At 47.2% G+C, this 20,023-nt stretch overlaps 1 protein-coding gene across 12 annotated transcripts in view; it reads left to right on the top strand.

Moving 5' to 3' along the window:
- TANC1 (tetratricopeptide repeat, ankyrin repeat and coiled-coil containing 1) overlaps positions 1-20,023 on the top strand; it is a 229,362-nt gene that overhangs the window by 189,089 nt on the left and 20,250 nt on the right. For 11 of the 12 annotated variants that reach the window (XM_078070837.1, XM_078070839.1, XM_078070844.1 and 8 more), the window contains 5 exons: positions 901-1,009; positions 1,993-2,115; positions 7,932-8,168; positions 10,237-10,422; positions 12,976-13,054. In XM_078070837.1, the coding sequence (XP_077926963.1) occupies positions 901-1,009; positions 1,993-2,115; positions 7,932-8,168; positions 10,237-10,422; positions 12,976-13,054 (734 nt within the window). The remainder of the gene's footprint in view (positions 1-900; positions 1,010-1,992; positions 2,116-7,931; positions 8,169-10,236; positions 10,423-12,975; positions 13,055-20,023) is intronic. The other variant, XM_078070841.1, reaches the window with a different exon arrangement.

Below are 20,023 nucleotides of genomic sequence, written 5' to 3' on the forward strand. Positions count from 1 at the left end.
ATGAGAATAATTCATATTGTACAGAAGTCACTGCTGTTGGAGTAAGCAACCCTTAGCATCTTTCCCAAACAGATGGGCTCAGACAGAGGCCTAGAGCCCACAGGAGGCAGACAATGCATCTTGCAGATCTGGAGAGCATACTGGGTGGGATGGCTCCTTCATGAAAGGGTTGGTGGGGGGTTAGTTGGTAGTGTTAGTTGGATGTCCACCACGTGCCCGGACCCAGCAAGTCCACTTGTGCATCTTAGCTTTCTCCTCACACCCCCGCCCCCCCGACAAGGATCTGTGTTCCATCCAAGGCTAGAATTCTAGGTGTTTCTGTCCTGAGCTGTTGCTTGCCTGGCTCGATTTTTCTTTCCTTCTCATCGTCAGGTCTTCCCCTTGGGCCAGGTCTGCTCCCAGTGGTGACTATGCTGAGGGAGGCCTGAATCCCTGGTCAGCGATGGTTTGCTCCATCTGTACACCCGTCCATCCAAGAAAGACACATTTGAATGGTCGCTGAGGGGTGGGCATTCGCTCGGCTTTGTGACTGTCTGTGCCTCAGACAAGACCCTTAACCTAACACAATTTACAGTTTTGTGAGGGACCTAAGTAAACAAGGTGATGGCTGATGGATGAGGGACAGAGAGTGGGTGGTTCCAAAAATAAAGACCTGCCCCATCCTAGAACTTCTTTCTAGGTCACTCCACAGAGATAGGGGAATCCAGAGAAAGCTCTAAAATGACAGGAAAATAAACAGCATTGGCCATCTTTTTAAAGAGGCCACTTTTCACCTATTTTGTATGGCGATGCTGAAGCACCAGGAGAACAGTTCAGAGTTGTGTGGAGATGTTCACACCTGAGAGCCTACAGTTCGTGGAACAGGGTCTTTGTTCCCAGCCTTTGTGTTTCTTGTCCTAGGAATGGGCACGCTCTCCTGGCCTTCATGTTCTCTCGACAAGAGGGTAAGCTGAACCGCCAGCAGACCATGGAGCTTGGCCATCACATACTGAAGGCACACATTTTCAAGGTGAGACACACCGCTGCCAGGAAGAGCTTCATCGTCATTTTGATGGGTTTTGGAGATTTTCAACAGCTTTATCAACCCTCGCAGAGCTTTCCATGAGCCCCATTTGTTTTTCCCCCTTTGAGTCTCTTTTAAAAGTTCCTTTTCACCTAAAGATTCCACTTCATTCATTCCCTTTTGTTTCTTGGGTATTTAGTTGTTGAAGAGCCTGAGCTACATGACCTGTGGGGTTTCGCACTCCCTTGATTTTCCGATTGTGTCCCTATTTCTCATGGTCTAGTTTAACATGTTCTCTTTCCTCTGGATTTCCTATCATTTGGTAGTTATATCTAGAGGCTTAATCAGGTTCAGGTTTGATTGTTGCTTTTTTGGGGGGTGGGCAGAGTGTCACAGTTTCTTTAGAGTTTAAGTCTCAGGGGTTTCTGGCATCAGGAGGTACAGAATTTGTGCTTGCTTCTCTTAGTGCGATGTTACCAGTAGCTACTGATCTCTGCCTGGACTCTTCATGAAGGGTTACAGAATGGTGATATTCCAATTTTTATCCTTCCTTTATGAAATGATTGGAGAACTTGTATAAAAAGAAACTTTCTCGGGATGCCTGGGTGGCTCAGTCGTTAGGCGTCTGCCTTCGGCTCAGGTCATAATCCCAGGGTCCTGGGATCGAGCCCCGCATCGGGCTCCCTGCTCGGCGGGAAGCCTGCTTCTCCCTCTCCCACTCCCCCTGCTTGTGTTCCCTCTCTCGCTGTCTCTGTCAAATAAATAAATAAAATCTTTAAAAAAAAAAGAAAAGTTTCTCCTTCGGCGTAGTGTACGTAGCAAGGGCAGGCGTATTCCTTGACTCTCGGTTTTAGGGAGGGAAGTCAGACTCCTAGGTCCTGGTGTCCTTGTGTTAGTGCCCAGCTGCACCCTCCCAGGCGTACCCCATTACAGCCTGATGCGGCTGGGACAGGAGACATGGACACCCATTTGTCTCTGATTGCTTCCAGGGCCTCAGTAAGAAGACGGGAATCTCTTCGAGCCACCTCCAAGCCCTGTGGATCGGGTACAGCACCGAGGGGCTGTCTGCTGCCCTGGCCTCTCTCAGGAACCTCTACACTCCCAACGTGAAGGTGAGCGACACTCTGCATGGAGAGCCAGAGCTCCCAGCCCCTGCCACCATTCCTCCAGCCGTCCCACCTTTCCCTGCCCTGGACAGTGGCCAGAGGAGCTGCCGGAGCTGCTAATGATGCTTCTTCCCCTGATTCACACAGGCTTGAATGCCCTGTGACTGGTTCTCTTCCAGGAGTTTAGCTTTTGCTTGGGCAGGAAAATGTGGGCTGCTGTGTGAGCACATGGTGACAGGTTCAAAGCGGATGTGCTGAGGAAGCAATTCACAAAGGAAACCAAAGGTTAAAGGGAGATTTCCAGGGAAAATGGATTTTTAAAGTGTCCTGGGTTTCTAATCTGGACTATCTCTTTATGGTTCATAGGAAATTAAGCATTGATGAGCGACAACAAAGCAATGGGTACACAGAGACAAACTGTTCTAGAAGTGGCACGTACACGTGTGTCTGTGACCATGGGACGTGTAGCAGGGGTCGGCCCGCTGCTGGGCCTGGAGGCGTCCTCACTCTTGATCACTGGCTGTCATGTGACAGTATTCTGCTGTGCTTTTTAGAGTAGATTTTCCTTCCTCCTTTAACCCAGTCTGAGAATCTAAAACACATGAGGGCCAAGTGTCTGTTACGGCAACAAAGAAGGGCCAACTCCCAAAGAGTGTGGGAATGACTGGTTTACATTACGGCAGCTTACAACCATCTTGTCCAGTGCAAAGTAAAAAGATCATAGATGTCTTCCACTGGACATGTCAGCTAGACTCTAGGCCTTTCAGCCCCAGGCCCTGACATGCCCTGCTGCATGCAGAACCCCTGAGGCAGTTTCTCAAGGAGCCAGGTCCTCCTGTTCCAACACCTCCATGAACACAGTCCTGCCTGTTACCTTCTCAGTAGCATGAAGGGCCAGTGTAAGTAAGTAAGTGGTCATGTGGGGAAGGACATGCGAAGCCCTGGAGGTTTCTGGGCATCCCCCCTCCCTTTTCCTCCCTTCAGTTCATCAGACCCACCTGGGAAGGGTGCCCTGGGGACACTCCTGGGGGACTCCTGCCCCTCTCCTCCCACCTTGTCTGCAAACCCCACCCTCAGCACCTGGACCTTAGCTGTGTGTCTGCGTGTGGACCTTGCAGAACGCTTCCCTGGTAGATAGAGTTCTGCCCCCCGTGCTTCCTCCTCTGCCTTCCTGGTGCTTGGGAGAGGGTAGAATGAGCAGACCAAGGGGAGGCGCCCAGGTGTCAGGAAGGATGTGGCAGCGCTCCAAGTCTGGGGCAGCTCCCCTGGAGCCCTGATGCCCATGCAGCGCCCTGGTGTTGGGTAGAAAAAGGCCACTGCTCCTGGATGGATGCAAACCGGGGCTTTGCGAAGATAAGCACTGCCTCGTTCAGGCAGCCTCAGCCCACTGTCAGGGTGTTCCAGGCTTGATGAGCCCAGGGCACCTTGGATTTCAGCCGGACTCCCCTCTTGGCTGGGCACCTGACAGCGAAGCACCCCTGGAGAGCCCCTCACAAGAACCCTGTGCTCTGCCCCGCTCCCTCACTTAACAGACATAGGTGTGAATGCTGTGTCCCCGGCTGAACCCACATGAACGTTGTACAAGCCAGATGGATCGGGATGCCGGTGTTTGTAGTTAAGGAGAACTAGCTCCTACTGATCACAGGGAGCTCTTCCTTTCTGGATGGAGTTACTCTAAAAGAAAGGTGGAGGACAGGGCTGAGTTTAGATTTCACATAGTGAAGAAAGTCATATTAAGAATTTTTGTTTTACTTAGATTTTATAGAAATGAGAGTTGAGGTTACTGTGATAACATTGTTTCATCTTTCCTTTTAGCTAAAAGTGTATCTTTTGGCTTCTCCATAATTAGTAAAATTCTGTAATGATGAGGAAGAAAAATAAAATGGCAATATCTGTTTCCACTACTTGAATGAATTATGGGAACAAAAGTTACTCTTTTAATGTGGAGAAAAGTAAATGGGAAGTATACCCTGTTGCGTACGAGTTCTTAAGACAATAAATTAGAAGGTACAGTGTAAGAATGTAATGAGCTTGACCCTCCTGAGATCATACTTTCCTTTTCAACATCCTCGCAATTTTAAGAGTTATTTATCTTTGTTTTATGGAACTCCAGTGTCACCTACATCTACACAATGCCCAGAATTCTATAACTTGGTTATAGAATTTTAAGGCTTTCCATTATCCTTCTGTTTCTTTTATGTTTCAAGGAAAAAGGGGTTTTCACAGAATCTTGAACAAATTACAGTAATTTAAAATTATGCATGCAATTAAGGAACTTTTTTTAGAGAGTATTAAATGTTGTCATACAGGAATGAATGTCATTTTGAGCAATAATTGCAGTTTGCCACTTTGGTAAATTAAAGTGACTTGCTCCAGAATGATTACTTGGTAGATGAATTTTAATTTTACTGGCATGCCAGTGATTTCTAACAGTGTAGTCTCCCCTTGCAGGCTGGGGTCATGCTGGCGCACTGGGGTCCTGGCTGCCAGTGACTCTAGGCTCCTGCCCAGCCGGTTCTTTTCCTCACACAGTCCCATCAGAGTGGCAGCCAGCCATGAGCTTCCCAAGGCTGTGAACTGGGAGAACTGAGGCTGTGATTCTTCCAGCGGAAGGCAGAGGAGAGGAGAGGAGACAGGAATTAAGCGTGGACTTTGGCCTGACTTCCTTTGATGGAAAGGATCCGGTCATATTCTGCATGACAATTGGGCAGAACACATTTAAAGCGGTTGTGTTGGTGTGAACCTGTGGGGTACTTGGAAAACTGGGACTCCAGTGCTGCTTCTGGTTTTTCATGATCTCATTGCTTTGCCTGTCTCCTTCAGCCCCCTTTTTTTATTTTCTTGGATTCATTAAACCAGACGTTTATAGATAATATTGCCATTTCCAAATGTTATCCAGGGAGAGCTTATGTGGCAGCGAGGATCAGGAAATTTCCATGTAGTTAGGAATAAGTGTATAGGATGAACCATGAAACACCTTCCTTGAATGCAGAGTAATCTTAACTAGAACCGCTACAGCCGTTAGACCACGACAGTAATTAGCGTTGTGCCCAGAGCTGATCTGTGCCTTTCCCCTGTGAGCCTCTTGTTTTCTCACCTGTCAGATTGGAGGTAACAAAAGAGCCTGTCTCATAGTGATCAGAAACCTCATCAACATGTTACCACTTTTGGAAGAACATTTGGCATCTACTGTGTGATACTAAAAAAACAAAATTCAACCAAAGTAAATTTGAAGATCTAATTGCCTTTATTAAGGGACTCATGAGTAGGGCAGCATCCCACCTCGCAAGTAGAGCGGCTCCCGGAGGAGTTGTACAAAATGGAAGGTTTTTATAGGATGTAGAGTGGGGGAAGAAAGTTATAAGCAAAAGTAAAGAAACGATTGTTCCAGGCAAGGTCAACTTGCCTTAGGGGAAAGGGCAGGGGGTCTCATGCAGATTCTCTCATCTTCCTATGGCTGGTAGAGAAGGCCCATGTGACAGATTACCTCATTGGTGCAGATCAGAAAATTCCAGATTGACGGGTTAAAACTTACGTTTCTGGAGGAGGTTGAAACTACAACCAGGTTAGGTATTAAGCCCTGGTTTGGTCATTTGGCATGGCCCAAGTAACTCCATTTTGGGCTGGTGGTTTTCTTTTTAACAGTGGTCAAGTGAGTTCTTTTTATTAATTTTGCTTACTTTCAGGGAACTGCGACTCGGCTGTAGGCACCTGAGAACTTCTGGATGTGCCTTTTGGTGGCTGTTATAGGAGGTGCCCACATCTCCCCTCAAATAAGCAGGAGGTCTCCCTGCTACTCTGTGCTAGTGACAGTGGTGGTGGGGAGGGGTTTGGGGATAGGTAGACCTCTGGGGTGCCAGGCACCTGGCAGGCTCCCTTCTGTGCCTTCCAGGGGTCAGGGACCTGGGGTCTTAGCCCTTCTAAAGAGTCTGCGGAAGGTGACAGACAGTAGCAATTCATATTTATTTAGCGCTTACAGGATGCTGAGGGCTGTGCCAAGAGCTGTATGTGTGTGAGGCATGTTCATTTTTAATCTTCACAACAACTCAAAGAAGTGGAACTCTTCTGTCCATTTTTCAGATGAGGACACTAAGGCTGGGGGCACTTGGTATCATGCCCCAAATCACACAGCTGCTAGGGTGCCTGGCTCTGAGCAAGCCCGTGCTTTGCCGCCGCATTTATTTATCACCTGCTGTGTTTACAGCCCCGGGTGCCAACTAGATTCCCTTGGGAGCTCCTGGTACCAGGGCCAAGTCAGAATCTCCAAGGGTGGGCCTCCAGCATTGGAAACTTTGAAGCTCCCAGGGGGTTTCCGTGTGCAGCGGGGTTAAGAACTGTGGGCTAGGGGAAGAGCCACAAACCGATTGGGGGTTAAGTGGTAAAAATACCAGCAGCATTATACCAACGAAGGAAATGTTTTTCCCAAGAAGCAGATGAAGTGTGAGTTGATGACAGATATCTTTAGGAAAGCTCTGCCTCCAAGCACATACCTTCCAGATCAAGTCTTGTAAGGAATCCAGCAAGGAAGTACTAAAAGTATACTTTCCAACATCGTTAACAGAGTACCTATTGGGTAGAATGGGATGGCATACTGTTGTTGTCTTAGGAGGCACCTGAAGCAAGAGAGATTGAGTAATTTTCTAAAAGTCACAAAGCAAGTTTAGTGGGTGGTGGATGTAGTAATTAGTAGAAAAAGCAGGTTATTTTCTGGGAGTCTTGTGCTGCTGACAATCCCAGAGGCACATGAACATTTTAACATGTTCTACTTTTACTTTCAGGGACGCTTCTTTGTAAAGAAAAGAGTATTTACCTTTACTTTTGGCTTTACTAGGTCACTGTTAATTATTTAATCCTGTGATGATTATTTGCCAGAAAAGTGAATGTTCTGTTTTTATTTAAACAGTGATTTTTCAAAGTGTGGTCTGCCAACCAACAGCATCCGTATCATCTGGGAACTCATTAAAAATGCACAGTCTCAACCCTCCTCCAGGCCTACTGAATCAGAAATCTGGGGGTGGGGCCTGAGGATGTGCATTTTAAGTGTCTTTTTTAAATAAAAGGTTTTTGTGGCTTTTTTATTTTTAATTTTGGTTTAAAAAAACCATAACATTTAGCATCGTAACTATTTTTAAGTGCAGAAATCAGTAGTGTTAAGTATACCCCTATTACTGTGTAATAGATCTCCAGAACTTTTTCATCACATAAAACTAAAATGCTGTGCTCATTAAACAACTCATTTTCCCCTCCCCTCACCCCCAGGTAACCACCATTCTACTTCTGTCTCTCTGGATTTGACTTCTCTAGGTAGCCCATGTAAGGGGTCATACAGTGTTTGTCTTTTTGTGACTGGCTTGTTTTTTACTTAGCATCATGTCCTCAAGGTTCATCCATGGTGCAGCGTGTGACAGGACTGCCTCCCTTTTAGAGGCTGGAAAATACTCCATCCACTTCTGTTTCTCCATTCATGAGTCCGCAGACATTTTAGTTAGTTTCCTTCTCTTGGCTACTGTGACTGGTGCCGCCGTGAACACGGGCGTGCAGGTATCTCTTTGAGATCCTGATTTCCCTTCCATTGGATATGTTCCCAGAACATATGGGATTGCTACATCCTGAGGAAACTCCGCACGGTTTTCCAGAGCAGCTACCACTTTAGATTTCCACCACCAAGAAAGTGCATGGTCAGTGCATTCCCGGGTCATACTGTTGCACACTCTAGCTTGAGAACCCCGGATTAAAGTAAGGATGCTACCCCTCTCCGCAAACGCTGTTGTGACCGACATTTACGTGAGAAATTAATCTTGTTGGGGGACGTTATTCAACAGGTGAGCCGGCTCCTGATTTTGGGAGGGGCCAACGTGAACTACAGGACAGAAGTGTTAAATAATGCCCCAATCCTGTGCGTCCAGTCCCACCTTGGCCACGAGGAAGTGGTCACTCTGCTCCTGGAATTTGGCGCCTGCCTGGAGGGAATGTCCGAGAACGGCATGACCGCCCTCTGCTATGCTGCCGCTGCTGGCCATATGAAGCTGGTGTGTCTGCTGGCCAAGAAGGGGGCCAGGGTAAGCCGGTGGCATTCCCCAGTGGGTGGCGGCGGGGGGAGGGTCTTCAGAGCCCTGCTAGAATTATCGTCAGCTGGGCCAGCCTCTCTACTTTGTCGAATTGCAACAAATAGAAATTGCCACACAAACAGAGTGAGCTGCCTGTGTCAGGCAGTGCCCAATGGTGGTGCTCCGCTCCACAGCCTAGGGAAGAGAGAGGGTCCTGTGTGTTGCTCATCAGCTCTTAACTCTGCTTCGTACTGCCCAAGGGGAGGCAGAATACCAAGGACACCCCTGGCCACTGGCAGCATGAGTGGGGGGGTCATCCTTTCAAAAGCCTGGAAATGGTGACCTAGAGCTCAATCACAGATTTTAACACGGCACTGGATTGGTTGAAAAGATTTTAGATGTTTGATGTTTTTCCTTTCTTCTGCCTATCCCATTTCATTCCATGTCTCTCTCTCTCAATTTTTTTTTTAAGATTTTATTTGTCAAAGAGAGAAACGTGAGCAGGGGGAGGGGCTGAGGGAGAGGGAGAAGCAGGCTCCCCACGGAGCAGGGAGCCTGACACAGGGCTTGATCCCAGGACCCTGGGATCATGACCTGAGCCGAAGGCAGACGCTTAACGACTAAGCCACCCAGGCACCCCTCGTGTTTCTTTTTTTAAATAATAAATTGAGTCCTATGGATCTTAGAAGCCACATGCTTGAGCATGCTTGAGCGCATGACACAGGAGCTGGACAGCCCAGAATCCTCATTTCTCCACCTGCCAGCTAGGATACAGGGCACACTGTGGAGCCTGCGTGCCTCAGGCTTCTCATCTGTAAAATGAGTCTGACAACAGTATCTACCACAGGGCTGCTGTGCGAGCATTAAATAAATGTAACTGTCTTATTAAACAAGTTACTCTAGGACCATTAATGTTAAGAGATTAAATGAGAACAGTGCCAAGCTCACAGTAGACTCTGTTTAGGTTTACCATAAGCATTTTGTTGGGAGAGATGGGATGTGCAATAGAAATAAATCGCTGGTGTTTGTCTTATGGTTAATTAGGATATGAAAGTTTCAACAAAGACATTAATTAGGCTTATAGTAACTATGGGAGCCTTTTTGTTTTTTCCCTCAAAAATACAACGTTTCGGACAAATGAACTTTAGCTCACCGAAGAAGGACAGTGTTGCAGTTAAGCCTTCCCAGTGGGTGCCTTTGTGCACGTCTCCATGCCTTCATGTCTACATCTTAAATTGTGGTTTCTTTATTCCGAGGCTGGCCAGCCCCCTCCCATCATAGCTGAAAGCGCTGTGGGAGGAGGCTGAGTGTCATGCAGGTGGCTCCTGCAGAGCTTTTGGGTGGGGGTGCAGAGTGTTCCCAGAATCTGCAAGGCGGTGAGGGTGGACCCTGAGCTCCTCTACCAGTCCAGTATTTCTGGGATTAGGCAGGGCATGGCACATTGTCTGCTGCCTCTTGGACCTTTAGGAGGTAAGCCGCACTTAGACACTAGCCATGTGGCGAGCTGGCCTTCCAGGCTTTGAGGACCCACTTTACATGCTAACATGTCCTAGCTCACCTGACTGTACATGGCCTCCTTCCCCAGTTACATAGCCCTCAGGGTCCTTTCCTGCTCTTCCCTGTTCATAGCTAGATTTTTCTAGATCCCTGCCTTTTGCTGGCTCTCCTGGTTCAGTGGCTAAACTGCTTTATTTCCCCAAATCCCAGCTTGTCACAGCAGATTTAGTGTGTTCCACTCATGGCAACCAGCATTGGGAAGCCTACGGCTTTGGCTGAGGTTTTGGTCTGTGCCTCCCATGTCTCCCAGAGAAGTTGGAGCTCTAAGTCATTTGCTGGAGAGACAGGAATTGAAGGTGCCCTGTGATTGCTAGATCTACAAAGGGTCCCTCTGGCCTAGAGTCCATTCACTACTAGGAAATCATTCAAATGGAGATTAAGTGCTCCAGAGAAAGTTGCATTGGAATGCGAACGAACCCCACAAGCATCTGCAGTGGGATGTGGTTTGTGCACTTCATTTGGGGTGCACCCGTTTTCTCCGAGGGGAGGTGATACTAAACCGTGACCTTCTCCTGCCCCCCAGGTGGACCACTTGGATAAGAAAGGCCAGTGTGCACTGGTGCACAGCGCACTGAGGGGCCACGGTGACATTCTCCGGTACCTGCTGACCTGTGAGTGGTCGGCAGGCCCTCCCCAGCCGGGCGCACTGAGGAAGAGCCAAGCCCTGCAGCAGGCGCTGACGGCGGCCTCCAGCATGGGCCATAGCTCGGTGAGTCCCGCGCTACGAGGTCCCTCATGGGAAACTCTAAGCCTCACCCCAGTGTGGGTCAGGTGCTTTTTCCAGTCATCTTAGTTGCTAGACTGTGATGCACATATGAAAGAAAATGAGGATTTCAAGAAATGGCAGTTGGTTTGACCCACGTGCACAGACCTTCTGCTGGTGTCCCACCCTTCCCGGGAGAGAAGAGTCCAGGGTCTCGGTGCGCATGCGCACTCACGCACTCCCCCCCCCCCCCGTGATATGCTTTCTCTGTTCCTTTTTGGCAGTGTCCCAGTTCCTCCTCTGTTGTACGTTTACCCTCCAGCCCGGCTGTCTTCAACTTTTTTCTCTTTGATTCATTCTTTTGTCCTTGTGATCTTTTAAAAATAATCACGTGGAATGCTAATTCTAAAATTGTTAGTGAGTATTTGAAGCATTTTTAAAAATAGGACTTGAAAGTTCTGGTAGCATGTAAGAATGCTTGTCATTCACAGTTCCTGCACTGAAGGAAAGCTTCACGTAGTAGTTAAATAGAGCACTTATTTTTGGTAGGTGTCGGTATTTCTCAGTTTGAGGATTTAATTGTCATCTCCTGACGCATGGGTCTGGGAACTTAATAACATTTTACCTGTTCTCTTCCACCTGTTTCTCACTCTGTATTACTTTCAAGCAATTAGAGTTGCCAGTATTTGGTAAGATTCTAACCCACAATAATTTATAGTGAATTTGGGTGCAAAGCCAGCTGGCTGGCTGACTTTTTGGCATTTAAGACACAATGGGAGACACATGGACATGTACACACACACCCATGTGCACACGTGCGTGCATGCATATGCACCAAAAGCTGGCTTAATTGTGGCATTTAACACATTAAAAGTACACGTGGACAGTGTACTTAAGCCAGCACAATATATTGCAACAAGTGCAGAAATACAAGAGAATATAGCTGTCTTCTGTTAAGACATGTAAAAAGGATTTACAGCAATATGAAACAATGCCAGCCAACTTACCTATATGTTTTAGTTTTGGAAAAAGTAGTAATTTCATTTCAAAAATACATGTTTCATAGCAGTATGTTAAATGTTACTATGTAATGGGTGTATTATTATTCCTTTAAAATAAAACTGTAAATGTGTTTTTTAACTAGCCATATACGTAGATGCACAGAGAGCATGTTAAATAGACAAATCTGCAAATGGAGATGTTTTTCCTTTTTTAAAGTGCTCCCTAAATCTGTGTGGGAACACAGAGTGTGAAAAATCATCATAGGAAGGACAGTGAATGCCACGTATAGATGTGACCTTTATCTCAACTCCTGTTACACTCAACTTGTTTCAGAGCTGGCTGGGAGAAAGGCTGTGCAGAGCAGCCTCCTTGGGGCCCTAATCTGTCTCCTGGAAGGGGGCAGGGCTCCTTCACCAGAAGACTTGAAGGGTGTATTCCTTTGCTAATGCTGTTGGAACAAGTGACCGCAAACTGCAGTGGCTTCAAATAACACACACCTATTCTCTTACAGTTCTGGAGGTCCGAAGGCTGAAATTCAGCTGTCAGAAAGCCAGTGTTCCTTCTGGAGGATCTAGAGGAGAACGTTTCCTTGCTTTTTTAGAGCTTCTAGAAGCCTTGTATTCCTTAGATAGTGGCCCCTTCCTCTGTATTCAAAGTGTGTAACTCTAACTTATGCTTCTCTCATCCCAACTCCTTCCTCTGACCTTGGTTCCTCCCGTCCCTCTTTTGAGGAGTGTGATTATGTCAGGTGTATGTGAGATGTACACCTGGATAATTGAGGATAATCATCTCATGTCAAGATTCATAATCACATCTGCAGATTCCCTCTTGTCCTATAAGGTAACATTCACAGGTTTCCAGGATGAGGATGTGGACATATTTGAGGCCATGATGCAGCCTACCACAAAGGGTGTGGATTGGGAGAAGGGAAAAAGGGCCTCGTGATGATCTCCTCCTGGTGCTGTTGCACGGGGTGAACACTGGCTTGGGGCTCACATGCTGCCGTTTCCCCACGAGCCAGCACTCCTGCCTCCATACTTGTGATCCAAAGCGCTGTTTGATAAGGGAGAAGGGAAACGAACTAGGGGAAAGGGGAAGATTATTGTCAGTAGAAAAATCATCTGGATGATATTATTTATTTTATTTTATTGAAAAGGTATATCTTGCTTTGTTTCCTGTCTTTGTGAAAAAAACAGATTCACCATCTCCTGGCGATTTATGCAGAAACTGCACTTTGTATGATCTCCCGTGTCCTTTGTTGATTAGGCTGGCATATTTGGGTCATGTTGGAATTCATTAGAATTCTGAGTACCTAGTCATCCTGAACAATGTTGCTGAAATTTACTGAGTTTTTTTTTTTTTTTCATTCTTCTCAAAGTGAAAATGTGAATAGCATATGAATTATGCTTGAAAACAGTTTTCATTATATTTTGTCTCCTTGTGCAGCATGAGATAATCATGGTTACAAAAACAACACCCTCTCTCCTTTGATACATGGGATATAATAAGCACATATGGCTCTGAGAACTCATTAAGTCACCTTGCCACTTCTGACAGGTGGTCCAGTGCTTGCTGGGGCTGGAGAAGGAACACGAAATAGACGTCAATGGCAATGATGCACTGTGGGGAGAAACAGGTAATTATGGTTCCCCTGCTTGTGGTCTGGGCCGGCTTTCTTGATGGTTTAGCTCCCATTTTGGCCTAAATTGTTTTAAAAATGACTTGGGATGCACGTAGTCCTATTATTTTATCACAAGGCATTTGAAGTGTAGAGCTTTTAAAACTTCCCAAATGAGTAGTAAAAACTTTTCTTGAAGCAAATAAAATCATTTTGAATTAGACTAGCAGTTCCTTGCAACATCTGATGAATCTCAGCTAGAAATACCGAAATAAGATGGTAGTTTCTGCTTGGTGGAGTCTTCCGTATCCGAACCAACCTGATCTTCTATGAACGATGCAGTCTGAGCAGAGTGGGAACTTCCAGCCTCGTATTCAGATAAATCAAAGGTACTGGGCAAGGAAGGCTGCAGCCAGCCTTGCAGAATGAGAGCAGGACTCCAGCCTCGGGGTGGGGGCACACTTAAAATCCTGACTACAAGCTACCAAATCCCTTTCCACTGTTGTGGGGTATGCATGTTTAACTGCAGTGTGGGAGGGAAGCCTGAGGTGAGTACATTGTAATGAAGATCTGAGTTGGTTACTTGTCAGATTAATACAGATAATGCTGCTTTGAAATTTTCCACTTGACTGTTTTGGGATTCAAAAGACAAGACTTCAGGTGATGAGTTGCTATTGAATAGGTGTAACCAAGAGTGTTAAAATGCATTTCCAGGCTGTGTTTTGTGGCATACCTTGGAGATATTACAGGTTCAGCTCCAGACCACCACAATAAAGCAAATAACACAATAAAGAGAGTCAAATGAATTTTTGGGTCTCCCAGTCCATATAAATGTTCACCCTATACTGTAGCCTGCTAAGTGTGTAGTAGCGTTACGTCTTTAAAAAATATACATACCTCAATTAAAAAATTTTTGTAAAAGAAAAACTGTCATCTAAGCTTTCAGTGAGTCATAATCACTGATCAGAGATCATCATAACAAATATAGTAATGAAAAAGTTTAAATATTGCAAGAATTACCAAAACGTGACACAAAGACACGGAGTAAGCAACCGCTATTGGGATTGAAAGGTTGCCACAGACTTTCAATTTGTAAAAAACACAGTATCTGTGAAGTGCAATAAAGTTAGTACCCTAAAACAAGGTATGCCTGTGTCTGAGTTCAGTTTCTACCTGCACAGAAGTATTTCCAAATGCTTCTGAATTAGTTCTTAACCAGCCAAATGCTAGTGTGTAGCGTTGATCAGCTAACTCACACTCGGGAAGAGCCTCAGTTGCCCAGCAGGGAGTACAGGTCTGCACTTCCGAGCCTCCTGGTGCCCTCTCTCTGGGGCTGCTGCCACGGGCGTGGCTTACAAAGCTAGTCTGTGGTACCTCGGGAGGAGGTGGCGTGGGCCCTGGGTCCGGGGAGAAGGCAGGACCCAGATGGGGTTTGATCATGCTTGGGCTAAATGTTACAGATTTAAATAGTGTCCTGTATTCCTTGGAGCCTTTCCTCCACCCGTTTAGGCTGCTCTGTAATTTGGCAAAAGCGAAGTGTCCCTCCACATCCACACTGTATTGTGCCTAGCAGTGAGGCACCCACCGGGTCAGCGCATGACTTGGCTTTGTGCTGAGCCAGAAGGTCGGAATCCCTGTGAGGACTGCCCCACCGTGGGCACTGTTTCTGTTTGCTGGGGACCTTGGAAGTAAAAGCAGTTGTTTCGCTTCATGGTTTTGTTTGGTCCTCATTCCTGAGTGTGGTCAGTGGTGCTTTGTGTCTCAAGCACTCTAGAATGGAGCTTGTCGGTCTCCAGCCACGGCTTGAGGGTGGGATCCCGCAAGCGGTCCTGTCAGGGGTGTGGGAAGATGACAGAATACCTGGAAGCATATGGATAAAGCAGTTCGGTATTTCTTTTTGAACCTTTGTAGAAGTTAATATGGGTCTGCTCAGTATATGTTTAGCGATGGCCAGCTTGGCTTTAAAATACCCGCTGATGCGGTAACCGGGCAGGGTCTCCTTGGTCTGTGTTTGGCTCACCTTCCCATCCTTTCTCTGTGCGGCGATGCTGCCCTGTTTGTACAGGGCAGCTACCTGCCCTTCTCTGCGCTCACGGCCACATTCCAGAAGTGGGGGAGCTAAATCTGTGCGCACAATCCTCCCCCGCTTTTTTGCCGGGAGAGGCCCTTACGTGCCTTGTGTATCTCCTTTATATTGCAGAAGTGTCGTTTTCGTGCCTGTTGCTGATTAGAAGCCGCAGGTCGTCCGTGATGACAGCTGACAGCCGGAAAGGGGGGAGCCCAGGGAACAGCAGCCCTGTGGAGGTTCCCTGGTCACTCGGGCCAGTCCCTGTGGGGTGGGTGGGAGTAGGGACAGCCATGTGCCTTCTGTACCCTGGGCATCTTCCCGCTGATGACCTGGAGTCACCAGATGTCATCACAAAAGGGGATGGTTCCTCTCTTAGGTTGAAAGTATAATAGATTTTAAAGACATTCATCTAAAATAGTAACTTTAATTTGGGGGTTTATTGCTGCAAACCTACAGCTTTTAGAAAACTTACAGGACGTCTACTGGTTTTAAGAACAGAGAGCTTCATGTATGTAAGTTTCCCTTTCACCCGCATCTGGGCCCATTTGCTTCTCATGTCTGGTTGATGTTTAGAGTCCAGCCCCTGAAAACCTGCTCTGGAGTCTGGTAGCTCTTTCGCACCTGCCCTCTGTGGAGAGGTGGTGGGGCCTGTCAGAGAACACAGAGGCACTGAGGAGGGAGCTGCTGGTGCGGGGCTGAGCCTCTGCTCTGTGACGTTCACAGACGTGGCCAGACAATCTCCGGCCCGTGCTTGCTTCCGGGGCAGCCTGGAACATGACACAACATGACAGGAACCCGTCAGATGGTTGTGTTCTCTCCGTTTCAGGCATTCCTCAGTCGTGACAAGTAATTGTGCTGGCTCCCACGAAGTCCCAACCTAACTGAGTTACTCTTTCCATATCTGTGTTTGTTGTAAATTAGCCCAAACTGAAATGGTTGGAGATGCCTGACTGGTGACCTCATGCTGGTGCAAATTGTCAGAGGAGCTGCGTTTCCCAGCCGCAGGCAACGCTCGAGCCTGTGAGCCTGCTCTTTGAGTTTTGGGTCAGAATGCCTCTTACTTTGTAGGGAACCAGAGGCCCTGCTATTTCAGCCTTTGTCATTTTATGTGCAAACGTGCCTGTCTTGCCACAGAGCCTTCCCTACCCCTGACTCCGCTGGGTCACTTTGCAGTTAACCATTTATACATTTGGTTGTTGATGTTGTGCATTTGATCAAAGGTCGTTTTCCCCAGATTGTGGGCTTGAAGAGGGCAGACACTTCCCGGTCTCTTGTGCTCCCCTGTGTGAATGGCAACTGTTGTCCCACAGGACTTTCTGTGGTGTTGGAAGTGCACTCTGTGCTCTCCAGCCTGCTAGCCACGAGCCACTGGCCTCAACTGGTGCTTGTCACTTGGGTGTTGGCTCAGGGCACAAGCTGGTTTATAGAAAACAAGGCCATATGGTTTTAGGGTAGGTGACATTAACCTTGCAGAATAATTTGGGAGACAGTTCGTTGTTGGAGTGGGAGAGGGAAGGATCCTGTTGCTCATAAGGCCCCAATCTGGCGGTTTCTTTGTGTCTGTCATTGCACAGGTCGTGTCCTGCTGGATTCCAGGCTGGCTTAGAAACTCTTGTCAGAGTTGGCGCCGCACATGGGCTGAGGGTGGAGCTGGCTGCTGGCTCGCATCTTGGGGAAGACAGCTAGTAGCCACCAGACGTGGTGTGGGCGTGACCGGTAGCCCAGAGCGCGGGTGCCAGCCCATCCCTGTGTCCATAACGTCCTAATGTCCCCCTCCTGCCTGCACCGCCGGCTCGACTGCTCACCCCACATGTGCTGTGCGCTCACACTGGAAACCCTTCTCACTGCTTTCTAGCTGGCCTGTCCACAGGCCTGAGGCCCCGGGCTCCGTGCCCAGCAGACTGCTCCCTGGCTCCCCTTCCTTGATTTCTGCAAGGGGATGCCCTGTCAGGGGAAGTTAGAAGTCTGGCTGAAATCCTTCCTGTCCAGTGTTCTCTTCTGTTGCTCAGGCTATTTCAGTTGGTAAAATACTGTTGGTAAATACTTTCTAAGGAAGTTTAGTCATTGTAAATACTATGGTTTTTTTTTTTTTTAAGATTTTATTTATTTATTTGACACAGAGAGAGACAGAGTGTGTGCACAAACAGGGGAGTGGCAGGGTAGGACCCGACTGCCTCTGGAACTTGAACCTGAGATCTAGCCCTGTCAGCCGGGGCGTTTCCAGGCTGGTTTAGGGGGAGGAAGTACTCACACCTATTTCCCTACTGGACCATGAAGCTGGGTAATGAGTTGTACTGCATCCTTGATGTTTTCAAAGCTGCCGTCTTATCTCCCTGGAACTGCTTTAATTTCCCACTCTGTGCCTCTGCCTGCCCTCCCAGAGGTGGAGTGACCTTCAGCTCTGAATCACAGGTGGACCCAGGCCATGGATGGCTGAGCTTATCACACTCAAGGCTGCCCCAGAATAAGGTGCATACACCCCAGGGAACAGGATGCCTTATTGTTGGTTTAAAAATGACCCTTTGTGGGACGCCTGGGTGGCTCAGTCAGTTAAGTGTCTGCCTTCGGCTCAGGTCATGATCCCAGGGTCCTGGGATCGAGTCCCGCATCGGGCTCCCTGCTCAGCGAGGAGCCTGCCTCTCCTTCTCCCTCTGCCTCTGCTGCTCCCCCTGCTTGTGCGCATGCGCTCTCTCTCCCTCTGACAAATAAATAATAAATAAAATCTTAATTAAAAAATGACCCTTTGTTCATTCAGATTTTACTTGACAGTTTTTAGAGAGAGGGGGGCTACCACTTGGTAACAGTCTAAAAGTAAATTTAAAACTTACGGGATTGAGTTTGGCATTCTTGTATGTATGGACATCTCAGAGCAGATTTTCAGGTGAGAGGCTGGAAGGAAAAAGCGTTTGTCTATTGCTTGTTGGGGCATGTGGAGAGTTTGTATTAAGGACTTCTCTAAACGTATCCTGCTTAGAAAAGTGAAGTGACTTGCTGTTGTACACCTAGGATACTCCATTTTTGGAGGTCCTCAGAATCTCACCAAGCTGTTGTTGGGGAAATCCTTGTCAAGGCATTCTTTTCTCTGCTAGTGTTTGAGAAAGTGCATAAAATTAGTGGAAATTCAGATTTTGTCAGTCCAAATGAAGGTAGAAGTTCTTGATAGTTTTTGGCCTAAAAGCATGGCAGAGGGGTAACCCAGGACCCTAGAGGGTGTGGGGAGGGAATAACCCAGGATGAGTGTGGTAATCAGGATCCTGGAGGGTATGGGAGAGGGAGTAGCTCAGGACCCTCAAGGGAGGGGGGGAGGGATGGGATAAGCTAGGACCCTATAAGGGGAAGGACAAAGCCCGGTAATGTAGGACCCTGGAGGAGGGGCTAACCCAGGCTCTGGAAGGAGGGAGATGGGCATGACAGCCACCCTAAAGTAGAGATTTGGGGGTAAGAACTAAGGGGGCTGGGTTTGTCTGTACCCTGTCTTCTTCCTGCTCTGGCAGACCCCTGGGGTTTGCCCCTGGCATGGGTACACTGTGGAGAGCCATTCCTGTCTGCTGATAGGACAGCAGAAATCAGCTACCTGTGTGTGCCTGCAGGTGGGGGGCAGGGAGTGGGATGTGCTGAAAACCCACACCGTGCAGCTCAGGTGCAAATGAACCGGAAGCTTGACCACTTACCGTAATTCTGTTCATCACTTGTAAAATGTTGCTTTTGCTGTGCATAGAGTCCATCCTTCCTGTGAGTAGTTCCTTACTGTTCATTAAAAAACCGCAACAAACTTCTGCTTTTCAGCATTAGAAACTTGTACTCCTCTGCATTTAGGTAGCTTAGAGCATCTGTACCTACACTGCTGCTCGTTCTTTCACTCCGCGAAGGATACGTGGTTCATCTGCACTTCCACAGAAAAGTCCTAATTGTTTCTTTCAAATTCTTATTGAAATGTTTGGATCCTTCCTTCCTTGCTTCCTTCCTTCTAGGCTGAATGTGAACTTGTATAGAATGGTTCTGTGGAGGGGCGTCTGGGCAACTCAGTCGGTTAAGCATCTGGCTCTTGGTTTTGGCTCAGGTTGTGATCTCAGGGTCCTGGCATCGAGCCCCGCTTCGGGCTCTCCGCTCAACAGGGAGTCTGCTTCTCCCTCTTGCTCTGCCCTTCCCCCCACTCATGCTTTCTCTCTCTCTCTCTCTCTCTCAAATAAATAAAATCTTAAAAAAAAAAAAAAAGGTTCTGTGGAAATGCCCCCTTTAACCCTGACCCCTTGCATGGAGTCTTGCACATAACTATCTTCCCTGCATGGCCAGCCCCTTAAGGAGAGCAAAACCACACATTATACATGCTTTAAATAATTTGGTGTGTAAGAGGATCTATTGGAAAATGTGAGCATTCTAAGCACACTTTAGAAGTGACAGCTCTTAAAAGCTGTGTTCTGATAGATTTTTTAGAACAAAGTCTGTATGAAATGTGATTTATGTTGTCCATGTTTTAGGAAATTGTTCTTAAATTGAATTTATGTTATTTATAGTACACATTATTCCTCAAGGGGTTTGAAGAGGCTTATTTGAAATAATACATGAAAGAATAGGAAAAAACTAAAGTCAGGAATAGGACAGAGGAAGCAGCACAGTATTCCTGCTCCAGTTTTGGCCTTAGGATGCCATGTGACCAGAGTTTGAAGGAAACATAGTCATTGTAGATTATTCTTTTTGTCTGTGGGAGAAAGCTTAACAGTTCTTCAGAAGAAAAGTGTTTTCTGGTACTCTTGTTCCAAAACAACATTCATAGTCTGCTTGGTTAGTTGGATATTTTTTAAAGGAGACTTTCTGGAGGCAATAGCAGAGGAGTTCAGATCTTGGACTTCATATCCTATCTCTGCCTCCCACTAGCTGTGTGACCTCAGGCAAATTGGTTTAACTTCTCTGGGCCTTAT

This window comes from Halichoerus grypus, chromosome 4 (genome assembly GCF_964656455.1).
Source record: "Halichoerus grypus chromosome 4, mHalGry1.hap1.1, whole genome shotgun sequence".
In the NCBI taxonomy this organism is placed as follows: Eukaryota; Metazoa; Chordata; class Mammalia; order Carnivora; family Phocidae; genus Halichoerus; species Halichoerus grypus.